The sequence below is a fragment of the Talpa occidentalis genome, unplaced genomic scaffold (assembly GCF_014898055.3).
Source record: "Talpa occidentalis isolate TD23 unplaced genomic scaffold, MPIMG_talOcc4v2.1 talOcc4.9, whole genome shotgun sequence".
NCBI lineage: Eukaryota > Metazoa > Chordata > Mammalia > Eulipotyphla > Talpidae > Talpa > Talpa occidentalis.
In genome coordinates this window covers 105,715,531-105,736,705 of record NW_023605305.1, presented here as the reverse complement: position 1 = coordinate 105,736,705, position 21,175 = coordinate 105,715,531, and the positions used below count along the sequence as shown (strand labels likewise).

The following is a 21,175-nucleotide window of genomic DNA, read 5'->3' as shown; positions in this document are numbered from 1 at the left end:
ATTTAAATATCACCTTTCCCCACAGAAGTCTGAATTCCCAGAAAACATCACTTGGTGGCTTTCGTTTCTGGGCCCTGAATCACAAACCCTCATGTAACACCAAATTAGGTCATGCATTCGCAGCATGGCTGATCCACAAGCAATTACTCAAGAGAGCATGAGAACCCAGCTACCTGTCTTTGCCTGCTTTGGAGCTGATGCCTGGCTTCTCCCAGAGGCACTTATGGAACTGACAGTGATTTGGTACAAGGTTGCAGCCTTCAGTCCCATCAGAGTCCCTGGAGAACTGGCCACAATGGTTTCAATGACAGTGTCCCCGTCTTCGGCTGTGAGGAGGTAACTGGTGGCTCCTGGCACTGTAGCCCATTCCACTGTGATGCTGTTGCTGATTTTTGAATATGCCTGATCAATAGTGGGTATTTCAGGAGCTGAAAAGATTTTGAAGTTGTGTATTAACTGGGATTCCTACAAGGATGACTTCTTTCATCATTTTACTTTTCACACTAAGTCACCTCACGCTGTCCTTCAGACATAATCCTTGCCTTATTGTCCAGATCATGGAAAACAAAAACAAAAAACAAAACAGACCTCTGAGAAGAGGAAGAGAATTGAGGGGCTGCATTCCAGGGGATTCTAATTTGACTTTTGTAATTTCCCCACCCTGCTTTATCCCTAATCTCCCCTCCCCGCCCACGACTGCCCCACCACCTCCAGGTCAGTCCACCTCCATGTGGCTGAGGCCTCCATGCCTGCGCTTTGCACTTTTTCCAAGTGGCATGTAATCTAATAGAGGAAGAGGAAGAATGAGAATTGAGTTTTTTATTTTATAATTAAATCATTATACTTCCTTTCATATTATCAGGGCAAAACCTTTTTCAGATTCTCCTAGATAAAATAAAAAAGGTTTATCCTCCCTTTCTCTATCAAAACATCAGCCCCAGAGTAAAAATGAGGTGCTCTAGTCCTTCCTCTCATGGGCCTGGTCATGGTCTGCCAGAGGGAGATGAATGCTTATACCATGAGTTTACACAAGGCATTCCTATCCTCTGGATATGAAGTAGGAGATACAGCATGGTAATCAGATTCACTGCTTTGCAAAAAATCCAGACACAAAAATGCTTTGGGTGTAGGAGAGCCAAATGGAAGAAAAGGTCAAACAAAAATAGCTGGATTTCAGGTTTGAAACTGGCAGCTGGCCTTCATGTTTAATGTACTGAATTTGCTTGGTAAACTCACTATCTGCCAAATTCAAAAAGGGCAAAGCAAAACCATCAGGCAAAGAGGAGAAAGAGAAACACAGACTAAATGTGTGGCTTTCCAGGATCGACTCCATCCCCAGTATCCCCATCCGACAGGTCTCTATGTGCATGATATAGGCAGCCTTCTCTCTCTGCATCAAGAGCTCAGAGAGCTGGCTTCAGCAGCATCTCAGATAGAACGTTGCTGCAAGAATGAACAAAGTCTCCACTGTGCACTGGCCAGACATTCCTTGAACATCACCCAGGACTGTCTCTCTTGCCATCAAAAGAAAATTATGATGGTTTTATACGCTGGGGGAAGTTGCAAGCCTGTTCATCTTGCCAGTAGAAGCTGATTCTGCAGGAAGGGCCAAAGGCTCTGCTCCCTGTTGCTCCCATTTTCATCCTGCCCATAACACATCACTTTTCTGCTCCCCTAATTATGTGTCCTTTTTTCTAGATCTTCTTTCCTGTGTCTTTATGGCATCTCTCAACTCCTATTTCTTTTCCCCCATTGTTTATCTCCTATGTTAGCCAGGCCTGCTCATTGGAATGGACTCATTTCCTGGAAGAATGGCAACCAGCAAGTCATGGACTTAAGAGGCCTGCTAATGTGTGTATGGTGTGGTTTAAAAGGCATCTACACAGCTAGCATGGCACAGGTGCGCTCCCCAAAGGCTTAGGCCACTGAGGGGCCTGAGGACTCCACAAAACTTGCCCCATTGAATCAAGTGGGAAAGGCACATTTGCTCAAAGGAGTAATAATACATGGTGCAAATATCAGCAGGATGAAACAGGGCTGCCAATGGTAAAATAGGCAAAGATTTGGATTTAGGAACTCTGGGTTCAAACCCTGGCTCTAGCAGTGGATTTTGTGTATGAATGTGTACAAGTCCTTTATATTCTTCTAGTCTCCAGTTTTCTCCCTTGGGAATGTGGAATATTAATAATTATCAACATTCTAGGATTTACTTTGAAATGTAAAGTTCCTACATCTTTGGATTGTTGCAAATATATGTGTATGTTAGGACACTTTGAAAGTTGTGCAGGGTGTGTGTGTGTGTACCAGGACAGGCAAGTTTGTCTTTGGAAAAGGCAGATTGCAAGGCACTGCCGTAGGAGAGGTGCCAGAGAAGGTGACATTCAGGGGGTACTGGGGTAAGCACAGGCTGTAGAGACAGACTACCTGTTTCACATCTGGTTCTAGGGAAGAATCTGACTAGTAGCAGCAATGAAAGGGGAGCTATATCTCTGTGCTATGTTTCGCTTAAGAGATGAGAGGCTTGAGTGGGATGTATAAGGCATCGTGAATTTACAGCAGTTCTTCACCCTTCCTCAGTTCTATGCTTGGCCCACTTACTGTACTGATGAAAGAGAAAGTTTTACCCCCTAGATGTGCAATCAACTGCTCCAATCAGCCAAAAGTGGAGCCCTTTGATGCTCAGCATCTGTGCATTCTACCAACTCAGAGAGATCTAAAGCAGCCCACGCAGCGCCAGAGGCCAGACAGCTAAGTTGTGTCCAAAGGGAATCAAAACACATACCCACAATATGAAACCTCCTATACAATATCAGTTAAACACACCCCATCCATTAAAAAGTCAGGACAAATCAATTAACATTAATACCAGCATCTAAGTCTGCTTCCCCTCTTTCATTTTCTATCAAATAGCGTGGATGCCATGGGATCGAAAAGGGCCTGTTCTGAGGGCTCAGCATTTCCTGCATGTGCCAGAACCTTCCAAAGGACAGCAGAGCTGGATTTTGCCTAACTAAAGGCCACTTTTAAAAAAAAGTCAGTTTTCCTCATTGCTTCCTGGCCAGTGTTGAAGGTTTCCTATGAATAAGCGAACAAGAATAAAGCAGAAAAGAACCACCCCAAAACCCTATTGTATACGCGTAGATTTTATGGCTCAATCATACACCTGCTGTTGCTCCCCCTTATCCACAGACCCCCAGGGGATACCCTGAAACACAGGTAGTATAGAACCTTTTGAATTAGGCACAGTAAGAGATGAACAATAATAACCAAAGAACAATATTATGCAATAAGAGTTAAATGAATGTGGTCTCTCTCAAAATATTTTATTGTATGTAAAAATTCCTGGCCACATTTGACCTTGAGTAACTGAAGCTGCAGAAAGCAAATCTGTGGATAAGGAGGGACTATTAAATCCAATTTTAAAACTGCCTTATTTAGTCTCCCTTTTCTGTGGTATAGTTATCATTGTTCTCATTTTAAGGATGCAATATTAGAATCATAAAATCATTTTATTAGAGAATCTTGAAATTAAAAAAAATCATTTCTCATTTTCCTAATTCCCCAAAAGACAAATAAGAGAAGTTATATAAACTAGACACTTTGTCTTTATGATTAAAATCTGTTTCTTTGCTTCAAATTAGGATCATTGTGATATTTAACTCAAGGCTAGCTGTGTTTGAGAAAATCCATGGCTATGTGACTCTACACGTCAGTACTCAAGACTTCTTACAAGGACTTATCTTTAAGTTTGATTCATGTATGTGTCTGACTAGTTGCACTCAGAAAATGTTGAAGAATTTTTCTGGCATAGCCTTTATATTTTAGGGTGGCCCCCAAAAAGGGGGGGATTAAAAATATATAATGAGGAGGAAAAAGTTATATTTCAGATAACCTTACCTGGTTTTGCTGAAGTAACCTGAAAAAAAAAAAAAAGTTTAGAAAATGAGAACCACCTAAAGAAAAACACCATTTGGGGAAATGTAAAACATGAATCCGAACAGTAATAAATTAATCACAACACAGCATTAGCAATCTTTCCATCCATATGAAGTGTTTGCACAAACCATCTTCTAATACTCAAATCAACCATAAAGCAATCCTAAATAGAAGTTAGAGACTGGAGGCAGATCCTATTACTATTTCATTTTTCCTCCTGAATCTGCCCATTGAACTAAGTCAGCAGCTGCTGACAGATTTTTCAGAAATCTTTGTTCTTAAAACATAATGATAATCTTGTTTTCTTTCTCCACTAAATCACATTAAATTTCAAGCACAAAAAAAAACATATACAATCTTGGTATGTCCCAAAAGCCTTTGGATGTCTATCTCTCTACCCACTAGAACATTAGAGAGAGAGAGAGAGAGAGAGAGAGAGAGAAAGAGGAAGAATGAGATTTTTTTTTTTATCCCTGCTAAATAGTTGCAGTAGGTCAGACTGGTGAACTCACCATTTTAAGATAGAAAAGGCTGAATCCAATCAAAGACAAACATTTTTCCGCTGCACCAGCCATCCTGTTAGACCAAGCACTCACATGGCACAGAACACAGGGCTCAATTCCCCTTTGGTCCCCAAGCCACCTTTGTTCCATGGGACGTGAGGTTGTGATGCTGGGGACAGACCTGGAGAAGTAGCTCCTCCCCTTGGCTGACCTGTGACAAGGGGCACTTGGAGACTGGCAGCAACAGGTATTGCAAAGACTGGAAAAAAAGAAAAGAGTTGAAGAAAGCCATGCCCAGTGAGCCAAAAATTTCCTGTAACCTGGGTTTCCAGGTAATAGATAGAATACTCTGCTTTTTTCTTTTTGAAGAAAAAGTTTGGAATTCTTTTCTTAATAAAACTTTTACAACATTATATAGACAATTTTGATCCAGTGGAATGCTCATTATAAACTTGGGGATTCTAATCAAGTTAATTTATTATATTTCATCTTTATATGTTGTTCTTATTTTTGCTTCAGTACAAAAATGATCACTGTTTATCAGGAGCAATTTGCTGCAAAGCATGTATGTCTAAGATGAGAGGTGGGTGGAGGGAGGAATTGGGGAGATGTTGAAAGGTACAAACACAGTGATTATAGTTAGCAGTATTGTATTATAAACTTCCAAGTTGCTAAAAGACTAAATCTTTCCTGTTGTCAACACACAAAAGAAAAAATATGTCATGATTTTTCCAACAACCCAATACATCGATTTTATGTTAGCAACTGTTTTCTGGCTAATGTCGACATCTTGGTTCAAAATAGGCTATGAGGGTATTAGTAAACAGTTTCATTGGGAATCAGTGCAAATGAATCTGTTGCTTTTGTAATATAAATTCACTTTAAAACTTTGAATTACTAAATTTATCAGCTGTCTGAAGACCATCAGGAACGAGATGCTGCCAAGTGAGTTTAGGTCCTGAGGTGAATGGAGCTAAGACAACTGGGAGGGGAAGCAGCTACCAGACTGTGTGTTTAGCTTCAAGTTCTTCAATCAGGAGAGCGAGTGCTGGCAAGAGTGCTTGGGGCCTGGGGATTCTGGTCATGATGAACAGTTTTTTCTTTGACTGTGAGCCCTCCAGCCACTCCTGCTCTTTGACATTCAAGGCAGAGGAAGAGAGTGATGAAGAAAGTGCTGACTTTGTGCATACGCTGCCCATGAGGGGGCCACAGACGTGTAATGTGGTGGAAGCTGTGGTCTGGCACCATGATCGCCTGGAAGATAGCCGCTCCTGTGGCCCATCCCAAGTTGCCCTGCGAAGGCTGTTACCAGAAGCTATGACATTTCTGAGGAAGAGAGCGAGGAGGAGAGGAGAGAGGAAGAGGAGCTGAGTTGTGCCCCATCCTGCCTGCCAAGTGAGAATGAGTATGGAGGTGAAGTAGAACGCTTAAGAAACTAGTAAAGGGCCTCCCTGGTGGCATAGGGGTTAAGTCTCAGCGCTATCACACTATCTCAGCTGCGGCCTGAGTTTGAACCCCGGGCAGGGAGCTGACCCATGTGGGGCAGCAGATCTCTCCTGTCTGGTCTGCTGCACCCCTCAGCAATGTATTTCAGTGGAGCCGCCTGTTCTGCTCCCCACTCAGTCTCTGGTGAATCCTCTCACCACTCTCCCCTCACCTCTGGCCCATACCCCAGTTCTTCTATGCATAAATAAGAATAAATCTTAAAGGAAAAAATAGAAATGAATAAAGATTTTGAACTAGACATGGCAGGGATATAAAAAGAGCTGTTTGGGGATAACAAAGAAATAATGGAGTATGATGTAACACTACAAAATTTATAGTGGCCCTAATCCACACACTATCCTTCCAGCTTCCCATATACCTCCTTCTGCCCATGGGCCAATCATTTCTACCAAGGAAAAGCAATTGTACCAGAACTTCATTTACTTTGTTGCTAAATTAAATCAAGTAGATGACTACTTTTCTTTTTCAATAGTGCTGCGCATCAACAGAGAAGAATTAAATGTCAGGAAAATGTTAGCAAGATCCCTGGTCAGGGATCTCTGATGGTTACAATAAAATAAACCTTGGGTTCCAAGGAAGGGAAACTCAGACTATTTTTTTTTTTTTAAGATTTATTTACGCACACAAGAACTGGGGTACAGGCCAGAGGTGTGTGTGGGGGGGTGGTGAGAGGAATCACCAGAGACAGAGTGGGGAACAGAGCAGGCAGGCTGACTGAAATACACTGCTGAGGAGAGCAGTGGGTGAGTCAGGAGAGGTCTGCTGTGCCATGTAGGTTGCTCCCTGGCTGGCCGGGATGGAACTCGTGCTGCAGAGGCTGCTGATAGCTTCATAGTTTGCATCTTAACCCCTTGTGCCACCAGGGAGGCCCAAACTCAGACTATCTTAAGGAAAACAGAGATTGTTAGGATGTCCACTGACCAGGCTAGAAAAACAAACCAACAAACAAAACATGCCAACTGGAAAGGCAGCAGGATGTGGGGTAGCTTCAGGGAAGCTAGTTACTGTGGCAGCTCCTTCATCTGGGCGTCCTCTTAGGATTATACAAGTCTTGTCCATTTTTCTAAGGACTTGACAACTCTTAGTCAAAATTCTAGGAGGAGCCAATCTGATTTACTTACATAATTCTCAAGAAACAGATTCTCCACAAATCCTCAAACACTTGTGCTAAGACTCTTATATTAGACTACATGAGGGGCTATCAGTTAACCCACAGCAGCGGCACCCTTATGATAGTTGTCTTAATCTATTGTCAGTCTGGGCCCACCAGGAGACAGAAAACATGTAATTTAAAGAGACGTCTCATTAGAAGAATTGTTAACCACTAATGGAATTGATTACTAAAGGTAGAGAGAACCCTAAAACACACAGAAATAATGGCTATAGAAGCACCACCACCTCAAGGGCTGAGGCACAGGACCCAAGGAAAGAACACATTTGGAAGAGGTCCCCTCACAAGACTGAGGGTGTGGCTGTGAGCCAGGTACTGCTGCCCAGGTACTGAGTCTCAGGCTGGAGAGGAGGGAGTGTCAAAAGGCCAGTTAGGAAGCCGTCTGAGTCGGTGCCACAAGACTTACTAGGAAATTGCTCCTGGAGCACCAGTAAGACTTGCTGAGAAAGCTGGCAGGTGGACTAGAGGATTTGCGGGGAACATTTTCCATGATGCGCCACTGGGTGTCTTCTATGCCACTGGGCCCACATAATGCAGAAGCAAGAAATACATCTGAGAAGCAGGAAGAGAAGCTCCTTTCTTCCGCAGCATCACCTCCTGCATCCTTAATGAACATGCCAGCAAATGAGAAACGTTCAAAAGGCCCAGGTCCAGGATCACAAAGCAGGGCAATGAAGGATAGATTTGGGAGCCGATTAACTGGCACATCCACAAATCAGGTTGTCCCTGCAGTTGCCCCAGCACAACTGTTTCCCAAATGAGTCAGAACACTTTGTTCAGGAAGAATTGGTCACTGAACCATCACCTGAACTGGATGACCCAAGCATTTAGTCAATGTAAACATGTAAGAAATTGCTTGTATTGGTGTAGAACATCAAGGACACTGGTGACTTCCTAAGGAGGGGAGGCTTCTCTTGCATTTGCTCAGCAACCCTTTTTGTATTCACTTAGATTATATGTTCATTAGGGATGTTGGGGAATCAGAGCTAATGGAATTTGAGGGGGATGACTAAATCCACTGACCCAATAAAGAAAAAATTTCGTTTTAGAGCTGTTAGAACAAGTACTGACCAAGGAAAACTAGCTTTAAATTAGTGGACTTTAGATATTTGCAGATCAGGGGAGTTTGTGATGTTGTTGCCAGTCTTTTTTTTTTCTGATTCTTGGATTTAAACCTCCTGGCTTGTATGCTATACAAAATGCTTTGAAGTCAACTATTTAATTTGAATGAGCGTATCTCATTTGTGCAATAGATTGGAAAAATACTGCCCCCATACCTGAATACGTTTTACCTAATACATTATCATGATTATGTAACAGAAATTCTCACTAGCAATGCTCAGAGGAATAGGATAAAAGATTGCAATTCAGCTGTGATACTAACGCTTTTGATTATATTCATGTTGCCATGTTTCCTACAGAATAAATGTTGATAGTTGGTAATCCTAAATGAAGAGTCTCTTCAGAGGTATTTGCGAGGTGCTATGAGATCTTATATATGGAATAATGGAGGAATTTCAGAATGACTATCAGCTCAAAAAATAAAAAAAAAGAGGTCCTATAATTAGGTTAGTCATTCAAGTCTGAATCCAGCATTTACAAGAGGTCAGATTAGCAAAACCAGTTTAAAAGCTTATTGGTCAAGGGCCTCCCCAGTGGTGCAGCGGTTGAGCGCTGGGTTGTGAAGCTGCCCGCAGCCTCTGTAGCGCCGGTTCGATCCCCGGCTGCTCCCCGGCCACCAGAGGAGGGTCCCACATGGCGCTCAGACCTCACCTGCCGCCCGCTGCTTCCCTCAGCAGTGTACTGTCCTTCTGCCTACTCTGCTCCCTGCTCTGGCTCTGGTGAATTCTCTCACCCTCCCGCGCTTCTGACTGTACCCAGTGCTTGTAAAAATAAATAAATCTTTAAAAAAAAAAAAAGCTTATTGGTCAATATGACCAGTGGGAATTGGTCAAGTGGCCAGTGTCAATGAAAGCTGGACGTTGCAATCAGTTGAAAAAACTGTCTAAACTTAATCTGTAGCCATTCAAATAAACTTACATTCATGAAGGTTAACTCTTGGGAAAGGCAATTAAGTGAACACCATTAGCATTTCTCCCTATTTCAACTTTAAAAAAAAGTGACTGCCCTTGGGATACTCTTTGCTATGTGAATTTGCTTTTCATAGCCAAATACTGTACACCAATAACAGCTTTCAAAGAATCAGTAAGTAAACAGCCCAAGCCCTAAGATACTTTTGCATGCAAACTTGTATCCTTTTAGGTTTTTCAGTATTCCTAAATAGTAGCCCATAACCCAAAGGTTAAGAACCACCACCTTGGAGGAACTAAACTCAACTATTACGCCAAATTAAAATGGACACTTTATATTAAAATCTCAATGCTGACATACTAGCTCATGTATAGAATTTAACTAGAAAACACATTAATACATAGAGAGGTAAAATCATTTCAGCAACTTCAGGAAAAAATAATTGGATTGAGGCTGCTAATTAAATCAACCCTGGGTGTCTTTCATAGCCACTTGTTTTCCTAATCTTTTGGAAGTTGCTGCCCAGGTTAAATCATGCATATACTTGGCATTTTCTAATATTTACATGCACTCCTAATGTAACAAAATATCCCTCAAAAGCAAACATTAAAAACCACAGAAAATTAAATACAGCTTATGACAATACTTTTACTTCTATTTGAAATAAATTCTTCCATATTTTAGCTAAAATATACCATTTAATTAACATTACAGGTGGAACTATATCCAAAGGAGTAGCACCATTAATTTAGCTACGATAAAGATATTTTCAAGGTTAAGATTAATCTACTAGCTTTCATGGTTTCCTAATTCCTATATACCTAGTGTTCATTCACTTGATGCTCAATGTGACAATTCCATCTTTTCTTAAAAAAACAAAAAAAAAAAACATACCATTATGAGAAATTTTTTTCATTTAATGAGATTTTTCTAGAGTTAGGTAGATACAAATGTTAAGTCCATGTAGAAGGACTCTTTCAAGTGTAGCTGTTGGCTCCATTCAACACTTTTGTAGGTTGGCTGATATAAACTAAAATGAAACAAGTATTAATATGGCATACACTATCAGTATAGTCCCGGCCGTTACTCAACAAATCACTTTGGGCCTCTTTCTGTTTTCAAATGAACTGAAGAAGTTATCTTACAAAATATAATCCAAGCACAAAGTACCTCAGAAAGCACCTTTGGTGTGAAAGTAACCAAACACCCTAGTGACAAGCAACACCCATTGACAAATGCCATCATTAAGAACTCCAGGAAGGATTCTTGACTACAATTATAGACTACCTTTTGTTGTTGTTGTTGTTAAAGTTCACTTGTCATCTGGGCACTGAGGTATCACTCTACACAATTTCCACAATAAATATACTTAAAAAAAAAGTTACAAATGGGGGAAAAGTCAACACCCAGGATAAAGGATTTAATCCAGTATTTATTCCACACTCATGATGGTTCTTTGTAATCAGAATACAAGTCATAAGAACAATCTATCAAATAATTTGCTGATAATCTTAGATAATGCAGCATAGCATTACTCATAATACTTCTCTGTTCTAGATTAAGTTTAAAAACTCAAACAGCAATCTTCATCATCAATAAAAAAAGTTTTGAATTTTAAAAAAAGGACACTATTATCAAGCTGTTTCATAATTTACGTATTTTCCATTTATAAAAATGCTTTGGAAGCTTGAGGCTTGACTCTATTTCTCTATTCATCTGCCCCACCCTCTCCCAATTTCACGTTAGTATAGGGTTGCTGCAAGAATGCTAGACTTTAGACATTAATTTTTCATTTAATATAGTACTTTAAAATCCAAGAAATAATTAAAAAAAAAAAAAGATTACATGTCATGTTTTTTTTTTTTTTCCAAATAAAAAAGGAAAATTATGTGAATAAATTTTAGGCATACTAACAGAGTCCCTTTGAGGTAGAATGCTAAAAGGACTTTTGATCAAATCACAGCCTAATTTAAACCTCTGTATCAGAAAGTAACTTCTCATAAATTCTCTCTAATGGTAATTGTGGAGAATATTAAGTGTAACATATTAACAAGAGCCTTCCAAGATAATATACAGTGGACAAGAATGTTAATCTTACAACTGCTGCCTTCGTGTACATTGAATGCACATAATTCTCCTATAATAGACATCCAAGATTCATTCTCAAAGTCTTTAGCATTCTATTACGAAAAGCACAGCCATGCTAACTTCAGTACACAAACCATAATCCCACACCTACAAAACAAAAATAGAATTAGTGGCAGTTTATTGCCTTATACAAATTTAACCAACATGGCAACTATGCCAAAGGAATTAAAACATTTTCAGGACATATGTACAGACTGTACATCTCAAAAACAATTAAACAATAAAAATCCAAGAACAATCTGTGCATCATGTATCAAACTCAACAACTGGGTGAAAACATCAATGCAATATATGGGATTACAAAGGCACTTCCCTACACAAAAGAGGAAATGAAAATGCAGCCTACAGGGAGCTTGAAGAGTGCGTAACTACAGCACAATCTCAACTTGGGAGGGGGGGAAAGCAGATTTCATCAAACATTTATAGGATTCAATGTGATCCACTTTTACAAAAAAATTTTCACACAGTCTCATCTTTGTTTTTATGTTGTTTTTCTTGGTTCTCCGGTTCTACACTTTGGCTCCTTTGACGATCATGTTTGTCAGACTGGTCCTTACTATCGCCATGATCTCTTTTGTAGGAACGTTCTTTGCTTCTGCTACGCTTCCTAGGTTTTTCTTTGCTGGGACTATGTTCCCGTTTTCTTGATTTTTCAGCACTGTCAGTTCTTCCTTGACTGCCACTTCTACTTCGTTTATTTGATTTTTCTTTACTTTCATTTTTATGTTTACTTGATTTCTCTTTGCTCCTGCTTCTACTTCGTTTTCCTGCATTTCTACTTCTACTCCTACTCCTATGTTTCCTTTCTCTACTTCGACTTCTACTGTGTTTTTTCTCTTTCTTGGAATCTTTTTTGTCGTCTCTATGCCGCCTATCATCTTTGTCTTCTTTATGTTTCTTCTCTTCTACCTCACCCCTACTTCTCCGTTCCTTTGACCTTTCTCTCGATCGATCTCTCTCTTTTTCTCGGTCAATCCCTCTGTCTTTATCATAGTCACGATCTCGTCTTCTGCCTCTCTCATTTTCTTTTTCTCTTTCCCGATCCCTGTCCCTTCTATCCCCTTTCCTATCACGACTTCGACTACGACTTCTATGCCTTTCTCTACTTCTGCTACGCCTGCGTTCTAACCCCCTATCAATACTTCGGGATCTTCGCCTTTCTTTCTCCCTTTCTTTGGCTTCACGCTCTAGTCGCTGGCGTTCTTTCTCTCTTTCTAATTCTCTGTCAAAACTAGAAGACCCATGACCCTCACGATGATGGCTTCTACTTCTTGACCTTCTTGGGGATCTCCGTGGACTCAGTGATCTCCTTGGAGACCTAATATTTAAGAACAGGGAAAGGAAGAAAAAACTTTCAATGAATACATATTGTAAAAATCTAACTTTCATCAGTGTTATTTATCTAGATCCCAAGCTTACATAAACTTGTCAATAATAATAATAAGGCAGGGCCTCCCCAGTGGCGCAGCGGGTTGAGCACAGCACTATGAAGCTGTCCGCAGTCTCTGCAGCATGGCTTCAATTCCCTGCCGGCCAGGAAGATTCCCACATGGCGCGGCAGACCTCTCCTGTTGTACCCGCTGCTCCCCTCAGCAGTGCTTTCGGTCTGTCTGCCTGTTCTGTTCCCTACTCTGTCTCTGGTGAATCCTGTCACCCGCCCCCACCCCTCCCCCGCTATTATATTAAAAAAAAAAGAAGAAAAAAAAAAAGGCACAAAATTTGCTTAGTCTCATTTCCAGATGCCTAGTTCTGTTGAAAATGCCCTGCAAGGCAGAAAACGACCTCTTGGGAGAAAAAGGACCAATAAAATTAGTATAAACAGATCCCAAAGAACCTGTTACCGGTTTTCAAGACCCCTGTATAAAGCTTCTCAAAAGTAATTCAAGCATTGCATTACCTTGAACGTCTGCGTTCAACATGTCTTTCTATCTCCTCAGCACCTTCTTTCCCATCTTTCTTGATTTTTCTAGGCCGGGTTTTTATCTGTTGATCGATATTCTTCTGAACTGGAACTGGAATTCTTGGAAACAAGGTAGAAAACCACTCCAGTTTTGTCAGAAAAGACCGCAGCATTTCTCCAATGGTCATTACACAGCCTCCACCAGCCTTCACATCTAGGTCCTACAGAAACACAAAAGATACCCTAGCCGTCAAAAAAATTGTTTCAATATGTATGTGAATACTATTAAAATATTACCATCTTTGGAATCTCAAATACAAAAAAATGCTAACAGAAGATTTCAATTTGTGTATCCTTCTAATCTGGTAATGAATGATAAAGAGAAATAGGTGGGCTTAGTGTGTGCATAAAGGTAAGAAGAAATCCTGCAGAATCATGGGCATAAAGGTAACTGACCTCAACTCACTTAACCAGAATATGAAACTAAACTATGCTACTGAACTATGTGGGGCAACTGACAAACTTATATTCCACATACCTACTAAGTATTTATTTCTGTGGACATGGGTGCACACATGGTTACATCCTGGCACTGTAACCTGGCTACATACGAACTACTTCAGACAAGTCCTGACTAAAGGCTAGTTTCTTAACAGCTCTAATATAAAATGAAGCCCTAATAAAACTGGAAGCAATAGCAAACCAACTGCCATGAAGCAGTGAGGTTTCTAATTTAGAGTTATGTAGAAAGTAAATAAATGAACAAATAATTGGCAACGCATAATCCATGGTGACCATTGTCTCTGAAAAGGGTCATTACCGCATGAAGGCCTTCTCGCTATGCCCTCTCACAGCTCAGGACATGTTAGTCAGCTATTGTCAGTCCCAAACCTACAGTGCAAGCACACAAGGAAAGTGAGATTTGTTATCTAAACAGGAAAACAAGAGCTAAAGGTAAAACTGCTTGCACTCACACACATTTAAGTGTTCAGATATACAGTATTTCCAAATATAATCGCTGCAGATATCTAAGGAAGAAAACATAAGTTAGCTCAAACAGAGATCCTTGGTTTTGTACACAGTAAAAAACATTAAACAGAAGCATTCAGAAACAAACCTAGTACGATACCAATTATGAAGAGGGTCATGCATTTTAAATATAGAAGGAAAAGTGCTCCGGCCTGAAAAATCTCATCTAAAAAGAAAAACACTTTAAAGACTGCAATTTATCACTTAATACACTTCTCGCTTCTGCTAAAATATTAAGCATCTCTGTAAACAAGACAAAAATATACAGAGAACAAGTCCTCTTGTCTGTGATTCAGGTGTGCACACACGCACATAGTATCAAAATCAAGACCGAAAAATCTCTAGTATAACTAGACTTTAATTCCATAAAATTTTCAGATGAACTTTTAAAATAGGCTACTGAAGCAGGCACTCAAGGTTTACTTTATAAACCTAAAATATTAAGTAGTATGGGGGCTGTATGGGCATTATAGCTTGCTGTGAAGTACCTTTTAAGATCTTAGTCACAATATAAGCAAATTAATACACTTAATATAACTTTGCTCTGACATTAATAATAATGTCCCCCAAAGTAAGCTTCTTTTCAAAATGCATGTAAGAAGCTCAATTTTGTAAAGCTTGAATGGTAAATGAAATAATTAAAAAAAAAAAAAAAACCACTAAACTGCTGATGTTTTCTTGTAGTTTTACAGGATGTATAGAGGACTAACAGTCAGAAAGTTAGAACTGAAATGTTTTGTCACCTTCAGTCATTAAACCCTCAGTCTATTTAGGTTCCACCCAGCTCTTCAACCCCGCACATCTATTCAAGGAATACTAATATTTAGAGGAAGTTACATGGTAAAGTAAAAAATTTCAGAAGAAAAAAGCTATAATTAGTGCTCTATGCACAAGACTTCTATCACCTCAACCTTGAGCATGACCCACTAAAAAGTCACAATCAACTCTTCCAGGTTAGTGAAATGCCCAGAATATAATTAGGAATAGAAAAAATTTAAGTTACCAAAACACATTTAAACAATTAAAAACAAAACAAACAAACAAAAAACCTAAGATATATAAAACCTAACAAGCTTAGTAAAAGGACGTTAAATTCAAAAGTATTTGAAGTAAATCTCAATTAGAAAACCCTAGAAGATATTAAAACTCCAATAAATGAAACATTAAAAACATGAGTGTAATCAGAAGAAAGCTAATTATTACCCTTGTTGACATACCTCTTCATCATCAAGGAAGGATTCAAACCAGTCCCATAGATCTGTAGGGGGTTGTGTATACCTAGAATTACAAAACACTTATTAGGGCACTTGTGAATTACAATGAAAATTTATTAGAAATACAGATAAATGCCCGCTCACCTTATATACATAAATCCCAGGGCTCGAATATATGGAGAGTCTGTGTGAGTTATAAGACCCATCACTTGCTTTCGAGTTAACTTCAGAGTAAATAATTTGTACAACAGGCAAAAAGCTGTAGAAACAATTCCTCCTGTTCCAACACCTCGAACCTTTAGGGGTAAAAAGTTAATAAATTAATGAAATATTTAACATCAATTCTTCCTGTTAGGTTTTAATTACATGATATGTTGCACTGAGAGTAGAGAATAAAACAGTAACTTTTCTTACCCCATTCTCTAGGCTTAAATTTAAAGAAAATTTAAGACTGCCAACGAAGTCTCATTTGATAATGTAACTGACAGGTAATACTTTTAAGTTTTCTATATATAAGCTTAATGATCAGACACAGAAAAACTGAAAAATTCACGTACTTCTACTTACCCCTCCGCACATCCCTGTTTGGCCTGCTGTTTTCCTGCTTCCTTTCTCCCATGGTTCAACATGCGTGACCTGAAAGTAGAAAAGAGAAACACAACAAACATTCATACTTCAAAATTTTTTTTGAAAAACCTTTAAGTTTAAAGTAAACTCAAGTCCATAACAGATCTTCCAAAATTTGGAAATTGGGCTTTTCAACATTTTGTGTGTATATATACATAATATACACTCACATATACACATACATATAACACACATATATACACATATGTAGTTTTTTAGTCACATTAAGTATGCAAACCATCTTTGAAAAACTGCTTGGGTGTTTAAAGAGCACCCATAAAGCTACTAGGGTTTAATAAAACCTCAACAGCTTCACAGAGCAAAGAAACCCCACTAAAGTAGCTTTATAGAATACATGAACATCGGGAAATTTCTAGTCTCATGTTTGTAAAAATATTTGCTAATACGTAACTTTAAATCTTATTGTGAGCTGCTTAAAAAATAAAATTTTCATTTTAAAAAGATTTAAGGCTCCAAATTATTGCTGAACATATTACTAAGGTATTTATCTCAAAAAATCTTATTAAAAATATCTTTGATAGTTCAACTTTAGGGTGATTTAAAATTCCTCATTATAAAGAAAAATGACTTGAAAAAAGTATGCTAAAAGAGTAACAAGTTACTTCTCATGCAAAATTATGGGATTTTATAATTTTTTTTACCATGATCAGACATAATGTTCATTCCTGATTAAAGATGAAATTACAAAGGCAACACCTACACAGATATTATTCTTGTTAGTCACTCTGTAATTTTCAGCCCTAATTATTTGAACCAATTCAATTTTTTCCCCAGAATATAAAGTCTGTCAAAAACTGAGACAGCGTGACTAGTCATTTACTAACTATAATCAGCATCATCTTTGCTGAGGTGGGCACCCTATAAAAACAACATACTTTAAATACCAAAGAAAGAATAATTAGTTCTACAACAGATATAACTCAAGAATTTCTTTTGGAGAGATCCGTATTTCTTTAACTTAAACAATAATCCTGGGATTTTTTTCACTGTATTTTTCTAAAACTACATTTCTACCCACCCATAGTTGTTTTCCCAGTGGCTGCTGACAGAATAGCATGCATTTAAATTTAAGCACTAAACTATTTTGCTCAGTCGACCCCTGCACTGTTTCAGTTCCTTCCCCCAGCTTGCAATATAAAAGACGTTGCAATTCCTTAAAAGCTGGCCAAAGGAATGGATGCAATACAAAATCCACTGACTGGAAGTCTGCATATTTCAATTATTATTTGATTTGGATGTCCTGACGATTAAGCCCGTTATAAGATACAATATAAAAACTATTAAGAAATTTCTGATAGACACAGTATTTGAAATCAAACTTTTCCTCTACCTCATTAACATTTGCCAGGAATTAAACAGAATCTGCCTCAGAAAAAGCAGGAACTCAAATTTTCAGCTATTTAAAGTTTTCTATATAAAACTAAGTATTAAATATTATTCACCATACTGTATTCATACTTGAAAAAGGCCTTACCTTTTAAAAGCTAAAAAAAACTAGCTTGTATTTTTTTTTACAATACTCTTTCAAGAGAATAATGAAATTTCAGAGTACTCAATACACCCAAAGTTGAAATGTTATTCTCAAGATACAATTTTCTATCAAAAGCAACTAATATCTTAAACTTCTTCAATAACCTAATCACTTAAAGGGGGGGAGAGGACCAAATAACCTAATTGCTTTAAATAAAAGAGAATTCCCTTTTGTTAACACCTTGACAGGTACTTTCAGTCCATAGAAAATACTTTCCGTGGTCTGTCAGATGTTTTAAGAATAGCAAATAAGCAAAATGAATTGCATATTAGAAGCTCTAAGCTAAGCTATTTAAAGATCTTTAAGGCTATTCAGTCGTTACAATACAATTTAAGCTTAGGAGGCCGGGAAGGTATTTTTTAAACTGTATCATTTGCAGGGAACTGGAGAAGGCCTATCTTGTTGGTGAAAAGACCAAAACCGACGGCCAAAAAAAAGGAAAAAAAAAAAAAAAAAGAAAAAAAAATTCGAATTAGCCATTCATTTAACCAGGGAAATGCATTTATGGCGATTGAGCATGATTAATAGTGCATACCTCTACCTGCGACCCTGGGCTGCTCCGAGCCTCGCTGCAAGACTGAGTCAATCCTGCTAACGAAACAAGAACTGAGACAAGAGTGCAGTGAGGAGGCGCCAGGTGAGCTCCCCAGCACAGCCAAGCCAGCACCGACCCTGCCGCAGAAGCCCAGGGCCCAGATAATTCTAAATAAAGCCCAATGCACAGGTAGCTGAGACCACTTACTCCTGACTTCCTGCTGGGGGAAAACATCCAGGCCTACACTTCTCACCTCTTGCACTGGCACCTCTCCACCCTCAACCCTCCAATCCCGCCCCGACACACGCACTAACCATTTCCCTGTCTGGATCGGATAGCGAATACCAACAACACGAGGCCAACACTGAAGTCAATACACGCCCTGTCTCAGGGTGAGCGGGAGACGCACCAACAAGTTGGCGCCGAGGAGATCCACGTCAAAAGCAAGAATTTTAAAGCTGCAAACTAGAGAGGCTTCATTGACTCTTCCCTCCTCTCCTCCACCCCTCTCGCCCGACTCCCCCCAGCGGTGGGCAGGAGGCTGGAGGAGGAGAGAGAGCAAGAGTGGCGGGCTCTCCCGCGGCCCTACAAAATCGGCAAAGGAAATGCGAGGGCGGCCCCATTTCGACCCCTCCCAGATAAAGACTACCGGCCACCGCTCCCCCTTCGTCACACCTCCCCCCCCCGCCCCCCCCCCGACCTACGAGTTCTGCGCCCGTTTCCTGCAGACCCCCTTCCTCCAAGGCTCGCCCCCATCCCCCAGGCCTAGACGCTTCATACCTTAAAGTAGATCTCGTCTACCACCTCGTGGTAGGTCTTGAGCTCGTAGAGCTGCACTTTGAAGTAAGGCGACGACAGGATATTGGTCAAGATCATGGGGTTCAGGTTCATGGTCTTCTCGTTGCCCCACAGCGGCAGCACGTTGCCCTGCTTGCCCGAGACCGCCGGCTTGGTGGTGCCGCCGCCGCCGCACTGCTGCTGCTGCTGGGCCGCAGCGGCGGCCGCCTGGTGCTGCGGCTGCGAGTTGCCTGTCAGCGCGGGGCTGTTGTTAGCCATGTTGCAGCGGAAGGAAGGAGAAGGGAAAGGGAGGGGGGAGGGGGCCCAGCTCGATCTCGCTCTTCGGGACAACGGTCCGGGACCCTACTCCATGGAACGCCGGCGGAAAGCGGGGCCGCCTCGCTGTGCCCCGGCCGGGGGAGGAAGGGCCGCGGGGACGCCGGCAAATGGGCCCCGGGCGGAGAGCAGGCGCCGAGACGCGGGACGCGAGAACTCCCGGGCGAAGAGGAGCCAGCGGCCAAGGAGCGCGATCTCTTCCGCCAACTGCCCCTGGGAACAAGATGGCGGCCCCGGCGGACGTGACGCCACACGTCCCAGAGTTCCACGCTCGGCCGGTGGCCAATCAGAAGCGCCCAGGTGGGTTGGCGATTCCTCTTCCTGCTTCCGCGCTTTCTGTGCGCGATGCGGAAGCTGCCGCATGAGCCCGGGCTGGGCTCGTGGGCGATTTCCACTGGGAATTTGGGGGCCTGGGGAGGGGGTTACAGGCCCAGCTCGTACTTCAGAATTTGGGTTGGGGGGCTGGATTTCTCAGCTCGAAAACCCCGCAGGAAAGGGTTCGCATGGCTGTTCGTGACTGACTGCTAGTATCCGAGTTCCCCTAAATTCAGTTTTTAACTTTACCGGGATCGGGTGGTGGTGGTGGTGAGGACCTCACTGCTTGTGATTCCGGTGCAATAATTGTATTTGTATTTATATTTATAGCATTATAATTGTATTTTCCGTGGAGCTGTAGTGAACGATCTGAGGGCTTGTTGGAGCTTAAATGTATTCAGCTCTAAGAGCGGGATAACATCCTGCCCGGCTGGTGCAACATCTTGGTGAGCGTGAAAAGAGCGAGTGTGCCTGTGGCGCCTAATAGGATGTCTCAGAGATTTGTATTTGCCTTTTCTCCCTGTTCCAGTCCTTCCGTTCTGCGGAGGCATTCTGAGTGGTAAACATTGGACTGGGAGCTGTGAAATGTAAGAGGAGGTGTAAAAATGAGTCAGAATTGGTCTCATCGCTCAAAAGCTGTTAACTTACAAGAGGTTCGTGGTGTTTTGAGAGTTAAGAGAAGGCTATAAAAGGCATTTAAGTATCTACAGGTGATGCCGGGCGGGACCTAAAACTTAGGCTGGGACGCTTAAGCTTGTTTAGAGGGTCAGTAGTTGAATTGATAGGAGCCAGGAAATAGGCTTTTGGGTAATGACTGGATGAGAACTGGGCCATTGTGAGGTGACTGGTATGCCAAGATGAAGCATTAGGAACTTAATGACATTTAAATCCAAGGATTATAGAATTACATCCATGACCCCAAAGGCTACTTTAAGATGTTATTATCCTCTGGCCTCAATTCTTCACAGAGTATTGCCAGATTAAAAAAGTGCACTGCTCCCCTACTCAATCCTTTTTGCCCAAATCCAGTAACCTTTTTTTCATTCTTCATGGTATTTGGTTTCTCTTGGTCGCACTTTAGATCATTTACTCTTTCCTGGAACCTTGGTATAGGAGTTTTTAGGTGGAGATCTTACCGTCAGAGGCTTATGCATTGTGAAGGGAGGAAAGGATGAGACAAACTTTGGGATAATTCTACTTTTGGATGAAGGTGAACCAGCAGGAAGGGAAAGAGGAACAGAGAGATAGGAGGTAAACTAGAGATGATAGTATGGCGATGCAAAGAAAGATATGTGATAAATAACGAGTTATTAATCTTTAGAATTGGACATTATGTAAATGATCATTCTATTTCTATTGGAGAACTGAAGCTGAGAGAAGTAATTTTTACTTTCTAGTAGATCTTGTTTTTCTTTACATTAGTTTGTATCAACTTACTTTCCAGGGAAAATGAGGTGAGGATTGTAACATGAATTTTGGGGGGTACTTTCAGACCACAGCACCCATGAAATCATCGCCACAGTCATGATAACAATCATACATCACATCACTCACTAAAAGTTCCCTTGTGCCATTTTGTAACCCATTTTCCCTTC

The 21,175-nt window shown here is 40.7% G+C and overlaps 1 protein-coding gene across 2 annotated transcripts; it reads right to left on the bottom strand.

The window, feature by feature from the left end:
• Positions 1 to 9,306: 9,306 nt before the first annotated feature.
• PRPF38B (pre-mRNA processing factor 38B) lies at positions 9,307 to 19,491 on the bottom strand. 2 transcript variants are annotated; one of them, XM_054691195.1, is made up of 7 exons: positions 18,933 to 18,947; positions 18,467 to 18,617; positions 16,006 to 16,074; positions 15,583 to 15,734; positions 15,442 to 15,502; positions 13,193 to 13,416; positions 9,310 to 12,613 (listed from the first exon to the last, which is right to left on the bottom strand). In XM_054691195.1, the coding sequence occupies exons 2-7, from the start codon at positions 18,467 to 18,469 to the stop codon at positions 11,755 to 11,757; spliced, it is 1,368 nt and encodes a 455-aa protein (XP_054547170.1). In that variant the 5' UTR covers positions 18,470 to 18,617; positions 18,933 to 18,947; the 3' UTR covers positions 9,310 to 11,754. The 2 variants fall into 2 exon arrangements, with proteins under 2 accessions (XP_037355156.1, XP_054547170.1); XM_037499259.2 differs by lacking the exon at positions 18,467 to 18,617 and having other exon boundaries at positions 9,307 to 12,613; positions 18,933 to 19,491.
• Between the last annotated feature and the right edge of the window lie 1,684 nt (positions 19,492 to 21,175).